This window comes from Mustela lutreola, chromosome 10 (genome assembly GCF_030435805.1).
Source record: "Mustela lutreola isolate mMusLut2 chromosome 10, mMusLut2.pri, whole genome shotgun sequence".
NCBI lineage: Eukaryota > Metazoa > Chordata > Mammalia > Carnivora > Mustelidae > Mustela > Mustela lutreola.
In genome coordinates this window covers 34318708-34345439 of record NC_081299.1, presented here as the reverse complement: position 1 = coordinate 34345439, position 26732 = coordinate 34318708, and the positions used below count along the sequence as shown (strand labels likewise).

General features: G+C 50.1%; 1 protein-coding gene across 10 annotated transcripts in view; it reads left to right on the top strand.

The window, feature by feature from the left end:
• Nucleotides 1-26732, top strand: part of ERI3 (ERI1 exoribonuclease family member 3) — a 125960-nt gene that overhangs the window by 39579 nt on the left and 59649 nt on the right. For all 10 annotated transcript variants that reach the window (XM_059137944.1, XM_059137939.1, XM_059137940.1 and 7 more), the window contains 2 exons: nt 4030-4121; nt 25835-25907. In XM_059137944.1, the coding sequence (XP_058993927.1) occupies nt 4030-4121; nt 25835-25907 (165 nt within the window). The remainder of the gene's footprint in view (nt 1-4029; nt 4122-25834; nt 25908-26732) is intronic.

Here is a 26732-nt window from a genome sequence, read left to right as displayed (position 1 = left end):
GTCAGGGTTACTGGCAAGATGTCCGAGTGCTGCCCTGAGTTCCACGCGGGGTCCCCGCCCCCCTCCTGGCCCCTGGCCCTGGGCTGGGCAGCACGGGCAGCCGGCGCTGGGCGCATCGGGGAGGAGGGGAGCCGAGCCGTGGCACCACAGGGCTAGCCCTGGAGACTGAAGGTGTTTTTGTTTAGCTTTAGTGTTGGCTTCTTGTGGCATGTGAGCACTTCATTAACTCACCCAGAACTCCCCGTCGACGGCTTTTGTTTGCTGTCAGCTCCTCCAGGAGGTACGGCTGGGCCCGCCTGCCCCACTGCAGCTTGCCGCTGGATGCACTGTGCCTGTCAGGGGTGCAGAGGCTGCACTGGGTAATGGTTCCTAATCAGAATAATTACAACAATTGCCTATGTGAGGGAAATCAAATTAAAGGCTTTAGAACCCTTGGCAGAGACCACACTTCTAGGATGTTCTCCTCAGGGAGCTGGAAAAGGTTAAGATGCTGCTGCTTATGCTCCAGCCTGAGGGAATAAGCAAGGGCTGTGCTTGGCCTCAGCTTTTCTCCCACCCCTTCTGGCCTGGGGGAGGTAGAAGGTCCCTTTCCCCCCTCGCTCCTCTCTAGGGGGAGGGGAGAAGAGAAAAAGCCCATGGATCTTATTAAGTGCTTTATTTATCTTTAAGACCAGTAAACCGAAAGCTCAGCCCCTATCGAAGAACAGGAGGAAGCAGAGTTGGGGGTGGGTAGCAGGGCACGTCTACATTGGAAGTAGTCAGCCTAGAGGAAGTTGGGGGGTAGCCTGGGGAGGGAAGAAGATCTAGAGGCCCTGTCCCATGGGAGAGAGAGATACAGACTGAATTTCCTGGGACTCCTCAGGATGGAGGAGGCCCGGTGGCCGGTATGCTCCCTGTCCCTGGGAGTGTACAAGCCTGGGTTCTCTGATCAGTCAAGCTCTGGGTTGGGAGAAGAGAAGATGAACTGTGAGGTGTCTCACAGCCCCACTGACCCTCTTTTTTTGAGGGGAGATTCGCTCCTATGATTGAGGGGGCACCTCAGCATCGATGCTCCCTATAAGACCAGACTCAAGGAGAAAGAGGGGACCAACCCATCCTTTCCTGTGTCCCAGCCAGGGCCTAGCCCCTGAGGGAGGCCACATGGCTATTTCCTGGAATGTCTCCGGCCAGGATCCTAGAAGGAAGACGCCTGCTGTAGTCCAGCATTGAACCAGAGTTATTGAGGTTATGGGATTTTTTTTTTCCCTCAGTGGTGCTGGTTGAGGGAGCTATGGTCTTCAGGAGGCTTCCTCCTGCTAATCTCAGGCCAGCCTGGAGCAGAATGCTAGGGGGGATTCTGAGTTTTATCCATGAGGCTACTTTCTGCTACTTCAGCATACTTTGTGGGTGAAAAGGGAAGACACCTGGCATCAGCCTGAAAAGGGAGTCTCTGGCCAGGAGACCAGAATGGGCTCTGCTTTGTCTCATTAGGCCTGAGTTGGTCAAATAGCTAAAAAGCTGACTTCTTGTCCTAACCAAGGCCCTGAGCTAGTGGTCAGCTAGATGTTTGTCTTGACTAGTTTGGTTCAGGTAGGACTCATGCTAGACCTTCAATAGCTGGGAGGGTGGCCACAGCTGATTGGGGATTGTCTTGGTAATTCCTCTAACTCTTCGTCCATTTAAGCAGAGAAGGGAAGGAAAAAGACAGGCTTTATTCCAAATATAGTATCACGTCCCTGGACAGCTCACCCTAAAAGGTTCTCACTAAACATCTGTTGCACCAGTGAATGGGCTGGGTCCTAAGCTTCCAAGGAGTAACCCCATGGAATAGTAAGTGCTTCTCATGGGGAAGGTCCTTCTGGGCACTGGCTCCTGACCATCCTGTCTTGCTATCTTTTCCAAGACTACTGTGGATGAGTTGGGGCATTGGGAGCCCCACCAGCAGATAGGGCACTTACCTTGGGGATATAAGGCCAGTGAAATAGAGCAAGGTTGGATGACACAGGCAGCCCTAGGATTGCCTTACTTCCTTTCTTACATAAAGTCTTGGGAAAGGATACATGAGTGTGAATGTGTACATGTCCTCTGTGCAAGTGGGCCATGGAGGCTGGGGAAACAAGCCATTCAGCAGTGGAAGTTCCAGAATTTAGCTTGCTGGGGAGACTCTTTGGCTGAGGGGAATTCTTTGGTGTGCAGACTGTGAGAAGGGTCTGCACAGTCTGGCTCAAGGAGCAGCTCTGACCCCCTGAGAGGTAGGACCACTCTAGCCAGAGAATGACCTAGGACCTTTGGCCCTACTCAAAGACTGCTTTGGCGTGGACCAGGCATCCCAGTATCTCTGAGATGTCCCAGGGAGCCAGCCTACACCTGCTAAGAGTTAGCTTCCTTCATGATTTCAGTGGGCTCGCCATTACCCACTGGAGTCTTCACAGTCTGGCCCATGTATCCCCCCAGTGTCATATCCTGTCCTTCCTTTCTACACACTGGACTTCGGTCACACTATTCCCTACTCATGTTTTAGTGAATCAGCAGGAATCTGTTGAGAGGACCCTGCTGGGTTAAGGATTTACACAGTGAATAAGATGAATGAAAGTCCCTGCTTCACGGTGCTTCTAGTCTGCTGGGGGAAGCAGATACCGAGCACACAACTGCTTCTCAGATAAAAAGTGATTGTGCCTGTGCTTTCCTTTGCTCTGCCCCACCCCGTCATGCAAACCCAGCCACCAGGTCCCTAGTTGGGAGTGGCGTCTTTGTGAAGCCTTCCTTTCTGACTCCTTTCTCTGTCAAAGGTAGAGCTGGTCACCTCCTCCTCTTGGTCCTACAGCATTCTGGTCGCTTCTCCGTAGCTGCATCTATTTTATTGTATTCAGATGATTTGCCTTTCTCGCCTTCTCAGCCTACTGTCTGTTTTGTGGTAGGCACTTAATACATTATTACATTTAATTCTCAAAACAACCCTGTAAGGTTAGTCATGCTACCTCGTTTTATAGATGAAGGAAGCTGAAGTTTACAGAGGTTAAATGACTTTTAAATGACTTCCCATCAGTGACACAGCCAGGATATGGAAGAGCCAAGGTTAGCACCCAGATGTGTCTGACTTTCAATCCTGCATTTGTAGCGACTTTGCAATGTAGCCTTTAAAAACGAATCCTTCTGTGTGAGTGGCACGGTGGTCATCTGCTGTACTCCCACCCCATGCCTGGATCTTCTGAAAAATAGGCAATGCTTCACGAGCGCTTTATGATAATTATCTCAGTATATACTGATTTTGGTATCTGTACTTCCCATGTGAGTGCAAATGCTGAAACTGATTAAAGGGATGAAGGGAAAGAAATACTTAAAGTGTGTTTAGGAACAGTTTTTAATCCCTGTCTAGGCATTGAGCTCAGCTTTGAAAAGATTCTCCTGAATCTGAATTTGAATCCTCAACCAGGAGAGGAGAAACGTAAAATCCGGGGCCAGTTTATGAGCTTTCAAGAGACCGAAGCGGGGCAGTGCCACCACAGGGATCAAGGTGGAGTTCCAGGCCAGCAAGGGAGCTTTTTCTGCTAGACTCACAGTGAATATTAACTTCATCCTCATTTGGGAAATTCATAAATTTGGCTAATAAACCTTTGGCGGGAGGGTGAAATGAACAGGTGAATGAATGAACCTGTGAATTGGAGTTCCTGCCTGGGGCCTCCTTCCCGCCTGTCCTCATGGCCCAGGGCATCCTGTGCCTGTGCTAGGCTTTGCTTTTGAGGACCAACTTACCGGGATATGACCTTACCCCGTCTGGGGTTAGGTTGCCAGGCATCGGGGCAGTGGAGGGACTCCCTTCCTCCACTCATTCAGGTTTGTGGATCTTCCCTGCAGGGATCACCCTCCCGCTGCCCCCACAGCCCTGAGCCAAGGCTGAGAGCCCAGAGCAGAGCCATGGCCAGATAAGATTACATTTTTCTTCTGCTCTGATTACAAGCAGCTTATCTGCGTTTCTTTGGTGTGGCTCTTCACAGACTTGGGAAGAAAAAAAATGGAAAATCTCATCTGTTCTTGTTGTGTACTTTTCAGAGGGTCGATGAGTGGATGGCGAAAGAAGGCCTCTTAGATCCAAACGTCAAGTCAATTTTTGTCACCTGTGGAGACTGGGACTTGAAAGTCATGTGAGTATGAGAAGGACTGCTTTACTGGCAGGGCTTGGAAACTATGGGACCAGGTCATGCCTTTCACAGGCCAACACGTCCAAGTCTACAGGGCAGCTGGCTCAGCGAGTCCCTGGATCTTTGGGGCTGCCACGGTGCGAAGAGGGCTGGGAACCCCGCCTTCAGACTCTGGAGCTGGGAGTAGACCAATCAAGGACCCTACTGGGACTGCAGTTGTCTGGACCTTCCTGCCTTTGCCAGGTCCCACTGCTCACGACAGCCCTTCTAGTTGCGGGGCTGCATGTTACTGCCCTGGAAGGAAGGAATTAAAAGATCCTTTTTTTTCCCCTACCAAATGTCTAGTATTTACTACCCTTAATGCTTTAGAAATAGTCATTTGTTTAATAAACCTTGGTACTTTTATTCCTGTTTTATAGGTAAGGGAATTAAGGCACAGAGAGGTACAAGGCCCTGATGATTCAACTGCAGGCCCATTGGTGGGATGAGAGAGGGCTGCTTCTAGGGAGCTACCCAGTTCCCCAGCCTCCTTGTCCCTCCTTTGTCCGCACTGCTTTTTCTCCTCTGTCTCCGGGTCTTGCCCTGGTCATGGAAAGCAGAACTAGTTCTGTTGCTGGGTTGACACTTTTGCCTCTTGTCTGTCCTCATGGATACCTGGCTTCAGACAGCCCCAAGGGAGCTAAAGCGGGGTGGAGGTGGTGGGGGCACTGTTTGCTGAGGATTGATAGAATCGATACCTCTGTGTTCTTTGTGACCAAAGGCAGCTGCAGGCATTCTGGGAGTGTGTGTGTGTGTGTGTGTGTGCATGTGTGTGTGCATACTTGGCGCATACTTGGGGTATTGGTTGGGGGTGAGGAATAGTGGCTCTGGAGTGACATTTCCTACCAAATTAGGCATGATCTTCTCACCAAGGTCTTTTTTTATGCCTTTTGGATGCTGGGTATTGAGGTGAAGTTACACACTCAGGTGGATATCAAGCCTGCTGCTGGACACTGACTTGAGACAGGAGGAGAAGCAAATCCAAAGCATATAAACACCCACGCACCTCATGTCCACATCCCTCAGGTCGTGTACACACACTAACTGGATACCTCTAGGTATATGCACAGGACTCCCAGAGCTCCAGATGATCTGTTCCCAGATGACACTCATGGGGCAGAGAAATTACAGAGGCTGGATCTGGAAGCAGATATGAATCAGGGGGAAGGTTCTGTGGGGAAGGTGAGGAGGAAGAAGGCTGTTGCTCTTATTTATGGCATCTGGGCCACTCTGAGTGCCTGAAGCAGAGAAGGGATTTAGGTGGAGCTCTGCAGCCTAACAGAAGCTGTTTGGGGTAGGCACGGTTCAGGCCATACCCAGCATCTGGGGCTCATGTAACCCAGTCCAGAGGTGCAGTTTCTCCAGATAGCCTCGCAGGACTCCCACTCTTCCAGGTGGATTTTTCTCTTTGGTGTATTCATATCCCAGACACCCATATTCCAGAATCTTCTGCATTAACTGGGAATGGCATGTACATGTGTGTGTATGAAAACGTCCCTGTGCATCCCTGTGGGGACTATTTGGCCAGGTCTCCTCAGTTGGGTTTCTCCATGAGACAAAGAGGGTGTTCTCTTTGGGTCTGGCCATTCTGACCTGTAGCACCAGAGCAGATTTATTTTAGAGAGAGAGAGGGACAGCATGAGCTGGCGATGGGGGATGGAGGGGCGGGGCGGACAGCAGACTACACACTGAACACAGAGCCTGAGATGGGGCTCCATCCCAGGACCCTGAGATCATGACCTGAGCCAAAACCAAGAGTCATTTGCTTAATCAATTGTACCACCAGCCACACTGAAACCAGATTTTAATGAGCATGTACCACACTTCATTCGGTCCTCCTAATTATATTCCCTTTTATAGAGGGAAAAAACAAAACAGAATTCGAAACCGAGGCCTAAGCTGGTAGACTCGTAGCTAGACAAAATTGAATTCTAAGACCATGTTGCTTCTAAAAGAGAGGGATTGGGCAGACTTTGGTAGCTAGTTTGGGTTAGTATTGAAAAGATCAGTGAAGCTCTGAAAAAGAATATGCAAGAAGGAAGCAGATGTCAGGTGGTAGGGGCTGGAGGAGGAGAGCTTTGTGGCTGCCTTTTAGAAGCAGGACTCCGCATAACTGCTGGGAAGGCTCTTAATTAAATGTGTAACAAAATAAAAACAGCCAGAGAGGAAACCTAAGTAGTGTTTCGTGACAGTGCACAGCTTATCGGTGTTCCTGGAACCTCTCATCAGATGGCTCTCGTCAGAGCCATCACCTTTTTATGCACCCAGTAAAGGCTGCTGAGGAACCTGACAAGGGTGGTGGTAAATTGACACCCGCAACTTGTTAGTATGGGGCTCGCTTCTTATTCTGACATCCATTTTCAGATTTAACTAAGTCTAAGGAATTCAGCAAATATTTTCATTTCCCACTCTAGTTTCCCAGAGCCATGGCTTTTTCTCATTGCTGCTCTTCCCCTCTCTCCCAACACTCACCCCCAGCCAGCTTCCCATCACTTTCATTGGAAAGGGCCTGATTAGTGAGGCACTGAGAAATGGGAACTGAAGTGGCAGCAGAAATCCCACTGGAGAAAAGAAATCTGCTCCGGTCCCGACAGAATCATTTTGTGTCCATCTTTTGTCAAAGCCAGATGAGTTGATACTCTGTGGGCTTTTGATGCTATAGTCACAGATCCTGCCGAGGTGGGTTTTAATTTAGTGGGCACGGATTTAATTTTCCTTCTCAACTTGTTTAAGTAATGACACTTGTTAGGGCTTTGGCCCTTGGTCGGCTTCCTCCCCTACCTGACCCACCTTTCCTTTGCCTTACCTCATGGTTCTTGAAGCTCTTCATGGCGTTTAGTATTCTTTTTCCAATTTTCTCTCTTCTCTGCCTACCCAGGCAGGGGAATGTCCCTGTAAAGGGGTTGCATTTTTGACATGGCAGCAGAGATCCTGCTGGGGAAAAGCAGTCTGCCTTATCTGCCAGCTGAACTCCAAGCTTTGACATCCAACTACCTATTCTGTATCTCCACCTGAATGCTTAAAGTTCAGGTGTCCTCCTCTTCCCAACACTTAGTCCTCCAACTTGCTCTCAAGTTGTGACTGGAACCAGTCTGGTTGTTCTGTCAGAAACCCGAGACTCATCCTTGATGCCTATTCTCTAGCCACAACCAATTAACTGCCAAATCTTGTTGATTCTTCCTGCCAGAGGTTTCTCAAAGCCTTTATCTTCTTTCCATCCCTGCTACGGCTGTTGTAGTTCAGGTCACCAGGTGCTACCTTTTTTTTTTTTTTGGATTTATTTATTTATGTGAGAGAGTGAGAGTGCGAGCAGGGGGAGGGGCAGAGGGAGAAGAAGAGAATCTCAAACAGACTCAGTGAAGCTTGGAGCCTGACACAGGGCTCAATTCCACAGCCCTGAGATCACAACCTGAGCCAAAACTAAGAGTCAGACTCTCAACCGACTGAGCCACCCAGGTGCCCCTCAGGTCAACATATTCTTCTTGGATTACAAAAGTCTTCTAAGTCGTCTCTCTGACTCTAGTTTTACCTCCTTGCCATTCTGACTATAGCAAATTATGTCACATGCCCGCAAAACACTCTCAAGGCTTCCTCTTGCCCTCAAGGCAAAGTCATCTTGCTTAATGGGTCCCTTGCATACTTCTCGAACCTCATCTTTTAATACTTTCTGTGCACCCCCAACCCCAGCCAGGTGCTCTAGCTGGCCAGTTCCTCATGACCCTTCAGAACATCAATTTCTAGGTGCCTTCCTGTGTGTTTCTGGAGCACATGTACTTATCTATACGTGAAATTGTATTGTGTCTGTCTCTACTTGTCTGTCTGTCTCACTAGACTGTGGGCTCCGTTATAATCTTGAACAATGTTTGGTATGTAGTAGTTGTTCAATAAATGCATGTTGAATAAATAACAGCTCAGGAATGGAGTAAGCCTGTGGAATCTGTACTCAGGAAGAATGACAGAGATCAGTGGAAGGTAGATTCAGGGAGAATGGAACAGAAGAGGAAATCTTGGGCCTTCCTGCACCAGGCTGAGTATGAAGGGTTGGAGAACTATGCTGCTAATGCCAGGAAGCTCCTGGATTTTCTCACTGCCAGCACAGGGTGTTGGGTCTTCCTTCCATGGTGGGTACTGGGTGAGATGGCCCACAAGCCTGGGCCGTGGAAGAATTTGGTCCTAGGAGCTGGCTGAAGGGCTCTCTGAGAGTTTGTGCCTTCTAAGACTGAGGGCTGGGATTGCTCTGGAGACATTTACATTAGTTAATAAAGATAGCCAGCATGTATCAGGCATGTATTATATACCAGGAGTCCTGCCGTTCTATTTACACATTATCTCACTTAATTCTACCACAGTCCTATGAAATAAATTCACTTTATAATTTTTTTTTGTAAAATAAGTGATGAGGAAACTGGAGTCCAGAGAGGTAAGTAATTTGTCAAGGGCACACAACCAGTTTGTGGTGGGGATTTGAACTTAAACATTCTGACTCAACCTGTATTTAACCACTGTGCCATCTGCCCTTCATGGTATGGTGGTGATTCCCTTCCCTCTTTCCTTTGTTTGCACTGAGTGGCAGGTGTTCTCTGACACCCTGGGCTTCTGGTACCTGGTATTGGTGGAGGTCTGGACTGTTAGGTTTATTTTGATATGGGGGCATGATTGGCCAGGGGTTGTGAGGGATGGTTTGGGGTGTCCAAGAGCTTCCTCCATGAGCTACAAATGAATGAGTCCTCTAATGTGTTCTAAGGAAAACACTGCCAGTGTCATTTTGGATACTTCTTTCCTATAGTATGTTTGGAAGCATGTAGGGGATCTCATCATGTCACCAAGCTCATGAAAGCCTTGCCCCTTGCCCATGGGTGTGCCAGTTAGTCCCAGCTCTGAGCTGCATCACCTCTGATTAGCAGCCTGCTGGGGGAAGGGCCTTGAGTAAGAACTCCCTGGCAGTCCTGACTTGTCTCATTTCCCGATACTTTTATCTGTCACTGCAAGTGCTTGGGCTCCCCTCCTGAACTAATTAAGTTTGCATGTGTTTAGACACATTGCCAAATAGGGCTTAGCAAAGCGGAACTGAGCTACATCTCTTTCCGAGTAGGGAAGGAAGGGTAAATGAATGCTCTTCCACAAGGGCCAGGGAGAAGCGTGGATGACATGGAGTGGGTGTGTGTACAGATGATAGGCGTACTGCCTTGGCCTTCCTAGGGATGTGGCAGGCTTGCAGAGCAGCCTTCTGATTGGCTGGCAGGGGCAGGTGAGGGTCCACTCTCCAGCTCTCTTAGTGAATTGGGCATTTCTGTGAGGGCTAAGGATGCTTAGAGGACAGGCTCTGATGTATGATTTTTATCCCAAGTACAAGCAAGACTGGATGTCAAATTCAGTGGGATTTACAGGGCGGGTTTGTAGGGCTGTGTGCTGTTTGCTGCCAACCTGAGCCTACCTAGCCCCCAGGCCTAGAACCACCTGTGTGAATAGCAGCACGCAGGGTAGACTTCTGAGTCTCTGAGTACGCTGGACATGTGGATACCCTTTTGCCCTGAAGACCCCACGTCCTCGTGCTCAGTCTTGTGATCCCTGTGAGACGGCCTCAGAGGGAGGTGGAGACGAGCAGTTTTGTACAGAATCTCCCCACCTTGGATGCTTGGTGAGGTGATAGCTGACAGCATGTTTTAGTGTCAGTGCCTTTTCCCTGGGGCTGGGTAGCCTGAGGTCTGAGATGCCCTGTGGCAGAATGTTCTTGGATCCTGTCCAGATAGCAGATATGGGGGCATTACTATGTTGTGCACTTGTCCTCTGAAGTAGGGAGGGAGGGTGTTTCCTACACAAAGTAGTTAGGAAAGCCAGCCGCGGGCAGCCCTCTAGCTCGCAGGCCAGTATGTCAGCTTCCTGGCCGTGCAGAGGCTCTCAGTGGGCAAGACGAGCTCAGAGTCAGGCCAGGCTCCCAGTGTGTGTGTGTGTGGTGGTTGGGGAGGGGGTTCTGGAGGTTGTATAGGAATTCTGGGCCTTCAAGCTATAGTCTAAGCCCAGAGAGAACAAGAACCAGACCTTCTGCCCTCCCTTCAGCTTCCCTAGAGCCCTCTCGTCAGCAGAGGTGCATCGGGTTAGCCCCAAGAAGGCAGCTGGAGTTGATGGGGTCATGTTTCAGCTGCAGCTAATCCAAGTCACTCGATATAAATCTCTCCCCGCTGCCTCTCCCCTCCCTCCCTCCCATCCCCAGCCCACAGACAGGGAAATGAATCCTGGCCCTCGCCCTGAATACATCATGGCAGGCCTGCCTCTAATGAGAGAGGGCCATTCATTGTAGGGTGAAGCTCCCTGCAGAGCCTGGGATGCCATTAATTAAAGAAGAGCCACCTGAAGCCAGTCGTGCGGTGCAGCCTGCCATGCTCAGATGGAGTGGCGGTGGGGTAGCCTCGTTAGCCTGACAGCTCCTTGGGCCGAGAGTTCTTGGGCTCCGAGGAGCGAGGGGTGCCCCGCCTCCCCCTGAGAGCCTGCAGGCCTCTGGAGCCAGCCTACTCACAGACACGTGAGACTTCCCTCTGGCACATGTCCTGGTGTCCAGCACTAATAGTAAAGGGGCTCCTGAGTGTGGGTTTGGGATTATCCCCTTTTCTGTGGGCGGGTCCTAGGGCAGGAGCAGGTTTCTCTGGAGTGCCCAGGGGACTCCTAGGTCCCTGCCCAAGCCCCCTTTCCTTTCTTCTCCATGTGGTCCTGGAGCCACATGTCAGCAGGCAGTTCAGCCCGTGTCCTTACCTGGGAGCCTGAGTTTGGGGCAGCTGGTCTGGTCTGGAAGGATTTTGGACCTGGAGGGGCACTGGGGAGAAGTTCTGTTGTCTGATCAATAAGTTCCGGCCCCTCCTTGGCAGGCAGAGCATCTAGTGATCCACTTTCTGGGCACTTTTCGGCCCAGTGGTGGGACTGTAATGTTGGCCTCCTCTCCTCATCTGCTAGGAAGGTGTCCAAGGATCTAAAAGCACTCTGGTGATTTTTTGGAACCCCTGGAATGGAAGATTTGCTTGGCTAAAATCCTGATAAAACATAAAGACATTTGTGTGGTAAGTGACGAGGCTCTGAGGTGTGTGTGGTCAGGGGAGCCTCATGCGGGGTAGGCTGCTGCCAGGCCGCTGACCGGATGGCTCTTAGCTGCTTCATTGGTCCTGAGGCAAGAGCTGCTGCCTAAGTACTGGTCCCAAGTTACACTCCCCTTGACCATCTGTGAGGGTCTTACCACCTCCTCCTCCCTGGCAGTAGGGGCTATAGGCATTGAGACCTTTGCGTAACCCAGAGTTGGGGTAGCTCAGCCAGTGTCTGCCTGGCTTGTCAGGAAGACAAATTGGTCTTGTGGCTTTTGGAGACTGTCTCTGGAAGTCTGGTTCTATCCTTTGTGGCAGTCTCTGACAGGCTGCTTCAGAGAGCCTCAGAACCAGCTGGAGCCGTGGTTTGACCATATGTTCCCTCTCTGCTTCCCCGAAGCTCACCTGGTATGGAATAGAGGCTGTTACTACCTCCTGGGCTGGGGACTCGGGCTACATTCCTTTGTGTTTTGAATATTTCTGAACCTTCCCAGGCCTTGCCCATTTGGGCTCCTCTGTCCTCTGGCAGCTAGAGAGTGAAAGCTGGAGGGCCTATCCCCTGAACTCCCAAGGAGAAGGAGACACTCTTGCTCCTGGAAAATGTTTTACTCTGGGTGAGATGTTTCTGTGTTTTAAAAACAACAACAGCAACAACACAACTCTGTGTGACTCTTGAGACCTAACCTTTTTTTTTCCCTAATATTTTTAGAAATCTTAGTATGAAATAGGCACAGTAGGGTACATAAAGCATACAAATGTGAAATGTACAGCTCCATAGGTTTTTATGCAAATACATACCTGTGCAGCCACCATCCAGCTCAAGATTTAAAAAACCCCTTTCCATCGTCCTAGAGATCCCCTTGTGCCACTTCTCAGTAATGCCCTTTGCTGTTAGGTAACCACTCTTCTGACTTCTGTTACTTTTGGTTCATTTTGCCTGTTCTTGACTTCCAATGAGTAGAATCCTACAGAATGTAGTCTTTTATGTCTGACTTCCTTTGCTTAACATAACATATGAGAGTCTTCCATGGTTGTTGTATGTATTAGCAGTTCAGCCTTTTCATTGCCGTATAGTGTCCCCTTGTATTTCTGTACTGTACTTTATCCCTTCTCCTTTTGTTGGACTACATACCTTCTTTAGCCCTTCGGTACATGGTTGTCAAATGAGTATGGGAATGTTCAGTTCGCTATGAGAATCTCCCAAGGCCTATCCAAATCTCCCTCATCCTTTAAAACCTAACGCCAGTCCTTTGGATATGTGGCCTCCCTGTCTCTTCTGGAATCTGCACTGGCTTCCCTCTTCTCTGAGGGAGAGGCTGGCCCCAGACCTGTGAAAGTGGACTTTGAGCCATACTGACCCATTTCGTTATTCTTTAAGCAGATGTTGATTAAATACCCACTCTGTCTCACACTATTCTAGGTGAGGAGCAAAGTTAGGAGATAAAACTTCTAAAACATTCTGCCTTCATAGAGTTTACATTCCAGTGCATGCAGCCAGCCCTGCCCTTTGGACCCTGGTGCCAGAAGAATCTTGATTTTGCCCAGGCTCCTCTATCCTGTGGGGCTCCAAGGGAGCTGGGTGGCAATGGCCCTTGCCAGCTTAACAAGGCCTCTGTAGGGCTTTTGTCTCCCTCTCCTGCTGTTACTGCTTGGCATTGAAAGGGTTTCTCAGTATTGGTGCTTCCCTTCCACTGTCTAGGAGTCTGATTCCCTCCGTGAGAGGAGAGAATTAATCTCCAACTTTCCATGCCTGTAAGGTGAGTGACCTCTGTTTTGTCAGCGCTTGCCAATCTGTCCTCTAATTCCCAGCCAGGGTAATGGAGACATTACTCTGTGCTAAAGCAAACCACCAGTTCTTGTGTGGATACCGGACCGATCCAGGCACTAGGAATGACGGACAGTCTGTGGGGATCTCCTCACAGGTGCACAGGCGTCTAGAGAATGCAGGGGCATTGACACCGGAGCAGCTTTGGTCCTGAACTGTGGTTGGCAGGTTCAAGGAGGGGAGATGCCCTGCCATCGTATTCTCTTTAACCACTCTCGATGCCAGGGGGGCAGCTGCTTCACTTTGGTCTGAAGTAGGTTTCCTGTGTTGGGCTCCTAACAGCACATGAGAGGCTGCAAACACCCCAGTGGGGGAGAGGAGTCAGGAGGCAAGGGTCTTGGAAGATGAAGGCTGGGGAAGTTGAAGCTGCAACTGGCGTAATGGCCTAGGCCTGTATGATCTGTGGACTTCGGGGGCTTAACTCAGGAGGGCTTGGGAGAGAGGGCTGTGAGTGGGTGGGGTAAATTTTCAGTGTCCCTGGCTAAAGGGTGACATACTCAGACTTGATAGTTCTATAAAACTGTTTCTTCCTAAGCCTGCAAGGATGTTGGTTTGGGGAAGAAAGCCAGCCAGCCCAGAGAATCCCGGGAGCCTGACAGGCCTTTTTCTCTGCGATTCTTTCTTGCAGGCAGCCTGAGGCAGCCTGTCTCTTTGTTAACAGAGTGACAGCAATGTGACACCATGGAAATAATTACTAACAAATCACGGTGCTGACTGCAAACAGCTCTCTGTCTTCAGAGGCATGTCAGGGTGCATTAGAGCAGGACTGGAGGAGTGAAACATGTGGGGGCTGAGGCGCAGCCCGCACTCAGATGCCCTCCTCTTCTTCCCCAGCCTGACCCCTTTCTGCTGTGGCAGACTCTCCTGCCTGTGGCCTTTTCCTAGAGGTCAGCTGAGGAACCCGCTGGATGAGTGACAATGTGGCTAGTCCCACGTCCTCTGGGCAGGTTGCTAGAACTCCCATCTTTGCTAAGGAACACCTGGGTAGTGGTGAGATCCAGGAGTTTTTCAATTAGAAAGCCCCCAAAAGATGGAGCGAGACACCATTTCTGATTTACTCTGCCAGTTGGGACCAGCTTCACCTGCCATTGGTCTTGGGGTGTTGGGAAATATTTGCTCCAGCCAGACCCAGAATGTGGGGGAAGCCTTGCATCTCAGTGTTGGCTCAGCTCCCTTCCCCCACAGCCCTGGTTTCTTCTTCAATTGCCATAGTCAATTTTTGGTAAGTCGACTTTGTCCATTCCCTCTTGGTTAGCAGAGTGATTGCTCTGACTGTCAGGGCTGTAAATAATGTTCCTGGTGTGTGTGGCTGGAGGCAGCCGTGTGGGGTGGGGAACAGAGTGGAAGGAGGAGCAGCGCTCTGAGGGCTCCCTCGCTCTCCCCCCTCCCCTCTCATACAATATTTATCCAGGGATGGGAGTCAGATGCAGCGACCTCAGGGGTCACCCAGTTAAATAGCTTCTGAACCTCCCTGCATTCTAATTGCTGCAGTTGTCCTTTGCTCTGGAGACTTCTCCTCCCCATTGTCTGCTGAGGCACACACTAATGGCTCTCTTCCCTGGCCCTGCTGGGAGGCATATTGGGGGGGGGGGGTGCAAGGGAGAGGGCTCATTGCTACCTTCCTTTCCCCAGAGATAAGGGAATCTAGGGCCTATTAACAAGTGGCTTTAGCTAGGAGGAGCACAAACCCCTGCCTCCCTCTTGCTCCTTCCCCAGAGCTGGCTGGAGGAGGTCAGGCAGTGGAGTTGGTTTATGGGGCCAAGGGGCTTCACCCATTTCCAGTGCTACAAGCAGAATTGTGGGACTAGTGACTCTTTTCCAAGGCCACAGATCCCGAGTACTCAGCTGATGAGCATCATCTTGTGTTTCCATGGATGGTCTCACATTCATGGTTTGGAAACTTTTAATGAGTGATATTTCCGGTTGGAATGTCTGCATTTTGCCTAAAGATTGGCCGTTAGCGAAAGTCTCTTTGGTTACCCCAAAGGTCGATTTGGGTGATCAATGATGATAGTGGGTGTGTCCCACTTGGTGATTTAAGAGTGACATATGCCACGTGTGAGTGTCACCTTCTTTGTGAGTGTCAGTCATCCTCCACTGCAGCTCTTTTTCAGAGAAGTCTTTCAGAAACTGCCCCTGAAGATGCTGACCACTGTGTCTGCTGGAAGTGCTGGTATTCCAGCAATAGCCCAGAGTCAGCCCTTGCTGAGAGCCGCTCCAGCCGGAAAGTCGGGAAGACTGTCAGCAACACAGGTGGTCGGGACAGAACGTGGCATGCATGTGACTAACTATAGGCTGAGTGAGTGGAGGATGGAAACACTACAGAGAAGATACAGAACAAATGCCGTGAGAGCCGACAGGTGCACAGTAGAGAGACTGAAGGAGTAGTAGTTTTTAGCAGGAAACTTTTCTTAAAAAACAAATATTAAAGAAATCCCAATAATACGAAGTATATAAAAGTTGAACTGTTCTGGTTGAAGCTAGGGCAAGACCCTGTCCTCCTTCCTCCTGTTTCCCCAGTCCACAGAGTTGCCTCATGTGCCCTCTAGAGACCTAGAACCCCACTGAGCACAGTTTAAAAACCGCTAGCCTGGTCTTATGCCCACCCAGAAGTGCGACTCTGTGTAGGCCTAGTGGTTACCTGTTTTAAGGGAGCCAGGGGAGCTGGGGTCAGGGCAGAGATCAGCCAGAGGGTAAGGGGAAGAGCTATGTCCTAGTGTATCACAGCAGAGATCAGTCTACATCCCGGAACCTGGCCGCTTGCAGGATGCCTCTCCATGGAGCCTCCAGAGGGCATTGTAGGCCATACAGAAGCAGCCCAGGCAAAGGGTCAAGATGGCCACAGGCCAGGTGGAGACTGTAGTGGGGGACAAGTGAGATGTCTTGGAAACAGCTCAAACTGCTAAGGAGCTCTTGATTTCCTTGGCCAAAAAAGAGAATAGTTCATCAGCTGAGACACTGACCAAAGTGCCCTGGAAACCTCCTATCACCTGCTCCCCCTCCTCCCTCTGCCCTCTTCCCTGCTGCCTGCTGGGGCCATTCCATCCGGGGAGAGAGCTCTAGCCAGGATCTGGTGGCAGCTCTGACACTTCCCATAGTCACAACAGGTGGGGCACTGTGCCCTTTCCTTGGAGGAACTGGCCTTGGGGAGACCCTGGAGGGATGCTTGTCTTATTGTTTCATTGGAGAGGGGGTGGGGAGATAGAAGGTATTTGACTTCCTGAACTGTTTGTGGCACAGGGAAGTGCATGTTATACTTCATATACATCTTAAACACCACAGGGTGCGTTTGGCCCTTGTGGCACTTGTGGCACTTGTGTGCTTGTGGTCATTTCTGTGGGCTCCGTGGGGGAGAAATGGTGGGCCAGTGGGCCAGCAAGCAGCAGAGCTAGGAGGGGCTGTTTACGTATCAGTGCCTTTGGAGGCTTTGAGCAACTGCTTGGCAATGGGGATTTGAGGTTGGTTTTCTCAGGGATGACCAGCAGCCTGGCCTATGGGGTGTCCCTCTGCTCTGCCTGTGTTCTGGTTTCTGTTTGGGAACTCTCCAGAGCAGCATGTCTGGGAACACTTCCAGCTGTGCCGCCAGACCCAGACGCAGGTGACGGCCTTTCGTCTGTACCATAGGGAAACCAAGAGGAAATTAAATGTCATTTGCCCCCTGCACAGCAGGTCGCTGCCAGATCAGACTCTGCTGATCAGAGCTGTGCAGAAGGTACCCAAGGGAAGGCTTAGGCCTGCAGCCATGCCCTCTGAGCTGTGGAGACTCCCAGGTGATGGCCTGGCTCACTCCCAGGGCTTTCTCTGCCAGGCTGGGTTCACCCTGGCCTGGAGCCCAGCCCTGTGCTACATGGCAGCTGCGGCTTATGCCAGGCCAAAGGTGCATGTGTACCAGTGGGAGGGAGTGGCGGGGCCTGGGAATAGAGGACACACAGGAGGCCATAAGGTGATTGGCCCTTCCTCAGAGAACCTGCATAGTGCTGTGGAAAGAGATGGGCCTTTAGAATTAAGAGACCTGGGTTCGAGTCCTGACTCCATTACTTAGTAATTGTAGGATCTTGGGAAAGTCACATTCCCAGTCAACCTCCATGTCCTCATCTGTAAAATGAAGATTATGATAAGCTCTGGATCCTGCCACCTATGGGGGAATACTTCCTGTTGGGACTGGTGCCAGAGTTTCCTCCCCCTACCTTCCCTAGATCTAGGAGATCTAGAAGCCCCAGCAGTTCCTTGCCCACGGGCCTCCCTGTGAAATGAGGTAGCTAAAGTTGATGGGGAGTGGGGTGGACAGTAATTCTGGCCTGGGAGACACAGTTGGTGATCTCCCCCAACCTGAGGCCTTTCCTTCCTGTCTTGGTCCTCAAGCTAGGCAGCCCAAGGCCTTTATAAGATGAGCATGGGTCATGGTGGTCACCCTCCCAATTTGCAGAGCTCAGCTGGCCCCCTCCAGCCTCACACTTGGCATTCTTCTTCTGTTGGGAGGACCTTAGGGCTTGTCACTACCCCTCCCTTGCCTTGAAGTCCTAGTGGTAGGCTGCAGTTCTCGGCTCTGCAGTGACATTTATTAACAGGGCTTTGGGAAAAGATGTTTTAATACTGCGAGGTTTTCCCTAGAAAACTCCCCACCCCCACCACATCCCCCCTCCCAATCTGAAGCATGGCTGCTGGTGGTGAAATTCATTAGTGTTCCCTGACAGGCAGTGGCGACAGAGGCGCTCGCTGTCTGCTTCCCGCTCCCTCGCTCTCGTGCTCCTGCTTCACGCACACTGATATTTAAAGCTGATGGGCTGCTTATAGACTTCTTGTACCATGACAAGTTTGGGGAGGGGGGTGGGGGAGGAAGAGACAGACAAGGAGCCAGCTGTCACGCTGGTATTTCAAACAGTACTCTCTCCTGACCCTTTGCAGGCTCCAGCAAGTGTATCATCTTTCTGAAGCCTGTGGTTGGAATTGTAACCTGCAGCTGTCCCAGAGGATGGGAGCAAGTGTGGGAGCAAAGTGGGCTGAGAAGTAGGCACTCTCCCAGGGCTGTGGGCAGGCAGAGAAGAATGAATGGAGGGAGGGAGGGGGAGAGAGAGAGAGAGAGAGAGACTGTGTGTGTGTGTGTGTGTGTGTTCTATCAGGGGACTAAAGCGAAGTGTTTGTAAGTGCTCCCCCAGCAGTGCTCTCCCATCACCAAAAATAGGATGGCCCTTTCTGTCATCTTTCCTGGAGTGATCATTAGGTTTCATGTTGTGATTATTTTCTGGGTGGTCTTAGAAGCTCCCTGAGTCTAGGAATCAGGCTTGATTGGCATCTGCTCTTGAGGGTTCTGGGTCTCAGTGCCACCCTTAAGTCTGTAGTGTCAGTTGAGGTAGAATGTTCTTCAACTTTGTGTCTAGACTGTGGCCTTGATTTTTGTTCCCTCCTATTTGTGTGCTGATTCTTTGGATTTGGAGAATGAGTCCCAAGGTGCTTCCTTCCTTCATCCCCAAATGAATTCTTGGAATTCATTTTTTGAAATTGTTCAGTGGTTTTAGAATGTCCCCTTTCTGTGTCATCCCTAGCAGAGCTTCTCCAGGGTATTTTTCCTGAGTAAGGTGCTGTCTTCTTGAGGCTGGTAGCCTGGAAGCCTCTCCAAAGGCTATTGCAGGTTTGGTCACAGCTGACCTCTTTATAGCCAGATTCCCTTGTACAAGTGCTTATGTAGGAACGTGTTTCCCTTGGCTGGCTCCTACAACCTTCATAGAGCAGGGCGTGAGGGTAATGTAACTTGCTCAAGGACATGTGGGCACTTGACCAAGTTGTCTCCTCGTGCAGCAGAGCCATGTGCTGGCTGGGGATTGTGCTGCCCTCTCCCGCCCCCCTGCCCGCTTCTAGCTCCAGGGTCTGCAGTAGGGGAGCCACTGGGGAATGGGCCTGACTCCTCTATTCCTGCTCTTTTAGTCTTGTCATTGCCATCAGTGCTGCCTTTGGCTTCCTCAATTTCAGCACAACTCTGTGTGTGTGTGTGTGTCTTATCTGTCGGGGGTGCAGAGACAGGACACCCCTCTTAAAGCACCTTGGATGTTGGGTGGAGAGTGGAGCCAGCGTACTGCTTCTGTCTGTAGACTGAAGTATATTCTTGAATTGTCCAGAATCATCTTTAATGTGATTACCTACCTTCTACTGCCCCTTTCCCTGGCCTGCATCCTTCACCCCACCCTGCACTCTATCCTCTAGGCTTCTTCTTCTTTTTAGATTTTATTTATTTATTTGGCAGAGAGAGAAAGAGAAACTGAAAGAGGGAATACAAGCAGGAGGAGTGGGAGAAGGAGAAGGAGGCTTCCTGCCAATTAGGGAGCCTGATGTGGGGCTCAATCCCAGGACTGTGAGATCATGACCTAAGCCGAAAGTACACCCTTAATGACTGAGCCACCCAGCATCCCTATCCTGTAGGCTTCTAGAAGGGGATGTTGGCATGGGGCTGCTATCTTGCACAGCACTGTTGTCTGCCTTCCTGACCCTGCTGATTCCCACGTGGTCTTAAAGCACTGGAAGCTCATCCTGCAAGGGTGGCCTAGATTCATGTCTTTTGCCATAGTGCGTCTCGCAGGTGAGATGGAAACTAACCGGCTTTGATAAGTAGGAGGCTCCAGCATTCATTTTTTAAAACATCAGCAGTGGCCAAGTGAGTGAATTCAGTTATGAGTCTGCTTTCTGTCCACCCTCCTCCTTCCAATGTGGTGGTTCAAAGCAGAGACTAAGGAACCTGTTGAAATGAGAAAACCCTATTTCCTGGCTTGACCCCCTCACTAATTCGGGTTAAATTGCTTCGCTGTTGCAGTGGTGACACATTGTGCCTGCCTCTGTTTGTACAAGAGGATGCGGTGGGGGAGGAAGGACCAATTTGCACAGAGATAAAGGTGTCGTGGCAGATAACTAACGTCCCAGCCTTGTGCCCGCTCTCATTGTAGCTCAATTTGCTCTGTGTGGAAGCCCAGCCTTCCCCTATTCCTTCCTTCCCTCCCCTTGCTCATATTTTACCTCGATGCCACAGTGTAATGATGCCCTGCGTAGTGGGGGAGGAGATAGGCACCTCTGGCTGACAGCCCTTCCCGATAACCAAATTCCAGCCCATCCATCACTAGCTACTCTCCTCAACTTGAGGAAAAGTGATCGTGAAAGGCGGGCCGTTTATCACCCAGGGTCTGTTTATCTCCTCTGGGGGGGGGGGGGGACTGGAAACAGGAGAGACAAAGAGCTGTGTCCCTGGCTAAGTGCTGCCTCGCCTGGGATAGCCTGCCTGTGCTGGATGCAGACTCATCACCCTGGCTGTAAAGTCTCCTAATGGGTGCACTTCCCAGACTGGGATCCGCTGGGAATGGGACCTTTCCCAAGGCCTCAGAAACATGGCAATTCTGGAACACAGGACAGCCAGCATGACAACACTCCACGTGCACGTTTGTATCAGAATGAGCAAGCATAGAGACCTCACGTGGAAGCAAGCCCCACTCCCTCCAACGTGTCACTTTGGCAGGAGCACCCACCTGGCTGATTGGCTTTGTCTGTTGGCCTACCCCTTGCTAGGCTGGGCCTTCCGTCTCTCTGTGGCACAGCTGTGGCTTGGGAGAAGACCGAGCCTTTCTCCCTACTCTTCCCTTTGCCCCTCAGTACCCCCTCCCCATTTCTGCATATCAGATGGGACAAAACAGTGTGCCTTTGCAGGTGAGCAGTGTGTGTCTCCTCGAGCTTTTGGACGCCAGGTCTCACGGCCTTCCTAGAGAGGCAGAAAGGGATTGCATGAGGCTCCAGATCTGGCTGGCCTCCTGCTCTTTCAGGGCTCAGGTCTGCTAAAAGTGCAAGTGACCTATATCTCCCTCATGTGGAGTTGCTCCTTAGACTTAGAAAAGCGCAGAAGGAATTCTGTGCATAACCTTTGCCAGCACTGGTGCCTGTGCTTCTCCTCATCCTGGCTGTTTGTGTCTCTCCGACCTCCGCAAATGTTGCTGGCCTCCTCAACTCAAGCCTAGCAGTTCTAGCAGAGCCCCCAGCTCTGCTTCACCTAATCTTCAAAGCTGAGCGACTGTTCACAATGGCTTCATCCTGCCCTTACCCATTAGTGAGGGTGGTGTTCCCTTAATGAGCTAGTCCCCTGCCTTGGCTGGCGCCGAGCTGGTCACACCTGTTTGCCATCAGGGCTGTCTGGGCCCAGCCCAAGCACTGGGCTGCAGGTGGTGGGGCTGGATGAGAGGTGGGTGGGGAGGGCTGGATTCCTTATGCTTTGTGCCCTATGCTTATTGGAGGGGGCAGTTTCTTTTACCCCTCTTCTTCCCACACTGTTCTTTCTAAGTTGGGGAGGGCTCTCTGCTTTCTTGTTTGTTATTTGAAAGGAGTAATAAGGGAACTTGAAGAATACCTCATCTTTAACTCCTGCCTGAAGTTTGAAGTAGTAAGGAGCTAATCAGGCATCTTTGAGGAGAGTTTGATGTTCTGTGCTGATGACCCCAGGTCCCAGTGTGATAGGAGCATCATCACATGGTGAATGTGGAAGGTGTAGCCCCTTTCCAGCCCTAGGCCCCACAGTATTTGGAAAGCAATCGTAATCCCTCGGTTTAGAGCCCACGGCAGGACTGGGGGGCCCTTCCTTAAAGGGGGCCCCTTGCATTCATGAAGCTGAAGGAAGTTTTGATTTGGTTGAAAAAATCTCATTCCTTTTTATGGCCTGGACATAATTGGTTCTTTTCTATTGGCCATCAGTGATGTCATTCCGACCCTCATAAAGAAGGGGAAATCACACCTGTGGACTCGGTGCATAAAATTTCATTGGGCAGCAGTAATAAGCATGGCCAGATGATGTTTGGGCAGTTGAAGAGCTCTGTGCCCAGTGATTCCAGCTGCACGGAGACCTGGGCACCATAAACCTGCCTGCACGTTCATGCCCGCAGGGTAGTCCAGGGCCCACTGCCAGTGGCTATTTTCCTGGGATCAGTATCTGGTAGGAACGGCTTTCAGACCGCTTTTGCCCTCTTCCTTTCCAAATTCGTGGAACCATGTACCCCCTGTTACCCACGGACCGTAGCCTTAGGCTCCTAAGGACCCTGGAGCCAGATGTGACCTTGAGCAGTAACCACCATGCTTACCATGCTACCTGCCTCTCAGGCCCCAGCAATGGCCTTCCTAGGGACTGTAAAGAACTCCATGTGCATGTGCGTGACTGATGCCTTGTGCAGTCGGAAGCCTGAGGTCCTACTTTTTGTTCTCCCCTTGGCTTGTTGTGTGATCAAGCAAATCCTTTTTCTTCTCTGGGCATCACTTTCCTATTTTATGTAGGGGATGACAACTACTCTGACCTACCTTTCTCACCCAGTTTCTCTTGGTGCTCTCTCTGATCTGGGTAGGGTTCTGTCATAGAAATGTGTAGCTGTCTTCCATGAGGTAACTGGAAGTTCAGGTTCTGGCATTTGGCTCTGTGTCTCTTGTGGGCATGGGCCTGGACGCTGCTGCATCTCAACTGCTTGTGCCTTGGAGTCACAGGGCTAGGACCAGCCACAGACTGAAGGACTCCGCAACCTGAGTGCCTGTGAGTCTGCAGACTGCGTGTAGACCTGCAAGTCCTGGAGCCTGAGCGAGAATTATAGTCCCATCGTCCCCTGCCTCAGTCAGCCATGGGTACAGATAACGTGCAGGGCTGCTGCTGAGCTGTATCAGAGGCTGACCAACCTGCCCAACGGTCTGTCTAGTCTGTCTTTGATGCGGCCTGTCTGATATAGGCCCTCCTCCAAGAGGGTCAGGTCGGATTCTTCTGTGCCAGACCTTCCTACCTGGATAGAAATGTCTACCTTTGAGATCTTGCTGAAGAGGGAGTCACCACCCTCCAATCCCTCCCTGCGCCCCCCACCAGTGTAAGCCACAGCCAGTAGGACTCCTGGTCCATGTCATCCAAAAGAATCAGGGCACTGGGAATGGCTAAGGGAGAATATGATAGGTAGCTCAGGACCCCTGCCTTTGGCTGGTTGGTGCCCCTGACTTAGTCCTTTGCAGATTCTGCTGCTTCTGGTAGCCCCTTCACTTACAGACTAATGTGGCTTTTCAAAAATAGCTGAGCTCAGCAAACATTTTCACAAATAACAAGGATAAGGAACATAAAAGAAAAATGGAAGGAAATGAGAAAGTTATCCAAACAATACAGTTCTCCTTAAGCCTTAGCTCCTAAGGCTATCTTTCAGCCTTCAAAACCTTTCCTAGTATCCTTATATTCTTGGTCCTCGGTTCCCATGTAGGGACGGGCTGTGTGGATACTCCTTCATCATGGTCTCAGCCAGAACTTTCTTTCTGGGAAATTGACTGGTTGTAGTTAATGTTCCTGTGCCACCTGGATATTTGAGAGGAATCTCCCTCTCAGGTTTTATCTCAGGTTTTAGAAAAGTGAATTCTTACTCTACTGCCCTAAACATGGGTATCAGTTTCCTCTCAGTGTCTGCCAAACAATGGAGTAATGGAGGGGAGGCTGGACTGCCCTGGAACTTTCTGGGCTGGAACCAGTCATCCTAACTGGAATCTTTACTAGATTTCCTCAGAAAGGACTTTACACTGTGGTCTCCACTTTCTTTTCTCTTACTCACCTTTGGACATGTTGCATGCTACCTTTTGCTCCCACCAAGCACTGATGCCAGATTCATTGGATTTTTCTCAGCTGTCATCTTGCTTGACCACTCTGTGGCATTTGACACTAATGACCTGTAATTTAAGCTCAAAAATCAGTTATATATATTCCAGAAAAGGGAAATGTGCTTTTAGGTTGTTTAGGTTGACCACAGGTTGACACAAATTGAGGTCAAAAGTACATGTGTAACTCTGGGTATCTGGTACCCTGAAAAAGGTCCAGGAGCTCTGCCCTCTAGAATGAGGGTTGATTGGGTGAGTCCTGATTCATGGTACATTACCTGCTGTGGAATTCTGGAAGGGCTGAGAAGGGATCTCTGGGGGAGGAGGCTTCCTGGGCCCTCAGATCTTGGGAGTATTCTGTAAGGAAGAGATGGAAGTCTTTCTGTCCAGTTTCTAAAGACTCATGGGCAGAAGTTATAGAGAGAGATCTTAGTTCAGTATCAAGAAAGGATGTTCTAGAATTGAAGTTCAAAACTAGAGCTGATTGCTACGTAAAGTAGTGAGTTCCATGTGTGTGGTGATGATCTTCTGGGGAGACCTGATTGCATATTTGCTTAGTAACACTTTCGAGACATTAGCCTGGGCCCTCTGCTTATCCTACTCCATACTCTTCCCTGTTGATCTATTCTCGTGGCTTTAATTTCATTTAAATTACATTAATGATTCGGCAGTTTATATCTCCAGTTCAGGCATCTGCTCAAAACTGGATATGCAGCCACCTCTGTAGATATCATTCACCTGCCACATATCTCATGGGCACTTTGAACTCAGCAGACACTGAGTACCCACCATGTGCCATACATGTACGTAAAGCTGCATTCCCAAATTTGTGCCTCCTTCCAGCAGTGCATCAGGGGTGAGGCAGTAAGCAGTGCACCGTGATTTGGGTAGAGAATTTAGAAACAGCCGTAAAATTGACTAAAATGCTGATTTGCGCTGGGTGTCTGATAGCCTCTCTCTCCCCTTCCCTCCCTCTCTCTATCTGATTCATAGAGTAGCAGGAAGCTAGCCAGGCCACACACCTTTGCATTGGGCTCTAGACCACTTCCTCTCATTGGGCCCCACATCCCATTTGGTTGCCAAGGCCTCCTTCACATCTCCTGTCTGTTCCTTGCTCGTTGTTTCTACGGCCTCTATCTAGCTCTCGGCTACTATCCAGCTTTTTCAGGGTATTGTTTTTGTCGTCCCCAGATAAATCATTGTAAATCACAACTCTTCAGAGGCTCTCCATTGCCTAAGGCCAAGCTCTTCTTTTAGCAAGAAAATCCTATGTTCTGTTCCAGCTAATATTTCTGGTATCTTCCTCCATGTTTTCATGTATCCCAGTGCTCCAACTTAAGGCTGTTTAGTCTGTTTCTTTTATTGTCCATCTCACTGAACAGATCGTGAGCCCCTTAGGGGCAGGGGCTGAGACTTTCGCTTTGAGCCCTAGGTGCCCATCTATTATTAAACTTCAGTAAATGATTGGTTGAATGGATTTATGCAGGTACAACATCCTATTTACAATGAAAGACCATTTATAAATGACAAGGAAAAGTAAAAATGGGCTTTTGGTTTAAATTCTGACCTCTTATCCTTTTGCACGGTCTCTTCTCTGTCGGCAGAAAACCTCTTGCTAGAGACTTCACGTGAACTGGAGCCCCTGTCTAGTTATCACCAACTCACATGCTCCTTCTCTCTCCTCCCATCTTAGATGCCTGCATCTCTGCTATAACAAAACAACTGCAAACTGGTACACTGGAAAGAACATAGGCTTTGGGGTGAGATAGACCTGGGTTCAGTTCTTGGCACTGTCAGTTTTTAGCTGTGGGACCTTCGGTGACCCCTCTGAATTTCATTTTCTCATCTGTAAAAGGTAGGCAATGGTACCTCCTAGCGCCATGCTGAAGAATCACATGCCAATGCAAGTAAGAGCCTTAGCATTCTACAGGCCATCAGAAAATAGTGGCTGCTTGTGTTAGTTTGAATAGAGGCTCCAGGTGCTCACATGTAGATCTGCAGCCCAGTGTCCGGGGTGCTAGAGGTGGGGTGCCTTTCCTGGGCAGGGTGGGACCATGGCTAATGGGTTAGCCTTCTGAGGAGGTGTGTTTGCACACCTAGATTCACGCTCCTTACCTGGGACATGGATGTTCCCAACTTGTTCTCTTTTCCCTTTCTTGTAGGCTCCCAGGCCAGTGCCAATACTTGGGCTTGCCGGTGGCGGATTACTTCAAGCAGTGGATTAATCTGAAAAAGGTACTGTGTCTGAGCCCCATTCGGGTGCTTCCTCTGGGTCTCCTGTGCCTTAGATCCCCTCCCCCCTTGCTTTCTTTATTCTACTCATCTCTGTTCTCTTTTTGTTGTCACCTTTTTCCTTTTCTTTTTGTTCTCTTTTCTCAACATCCCTCCTTCCTCTTTCCTAGCTAACATACACTGGAAGTGGACCTTTCTGGAAGTGGGGAGCTGTTTGGGGTAGAGTATAACATTGTCCTATGGCCGTGTCATCCTGATGTGCAGAGAAGTCGCAACGAAGGGGACTTTCTCAGTTCTTGCTCAAAACTGAATCACTGGGCTGAGCCACATTGTCTTTAGGAGAGGTGTGGTGCTAGCTGACTGTCTGGGAAAGTATCCTGCTTTGATGTGATCATGAGTATGGCCTCTGACCATTCTGAGTGGCCCTGATATCTCCCTCTGGTTGGGAAGTAGAATTGGTTCAGGCTAGCTTTGGTCGTGCCTCACCCCAGCAGAGTGTGAGAAGGACCTTGTGAGAAGGACCGTGGAAGCTGGAGCCCAATTCCCTTCGAGTATGAGGAAGGAGTCTGGCCCTAATATAGCACCAAGTACCTGGGGAGTGCATACTGGGGCTATGGGCTGGGAGGGAACCCCAAGTGGCTACAAAATTAGAGCCTGGCAGAGAATGAATTACCCAGAAAACTGTACTTTTCTAATATGTGCTCAGGTAAGCAGAAGAAAGGAGATGTAGGAATAGACTCCTAAGATAGGGATTCCCATCACTCTTTTGGATTGCTTCCTCCTGGAGCCCCAGTCTGCTAGAGAGACTCACCCCCATAATTCTCAAGT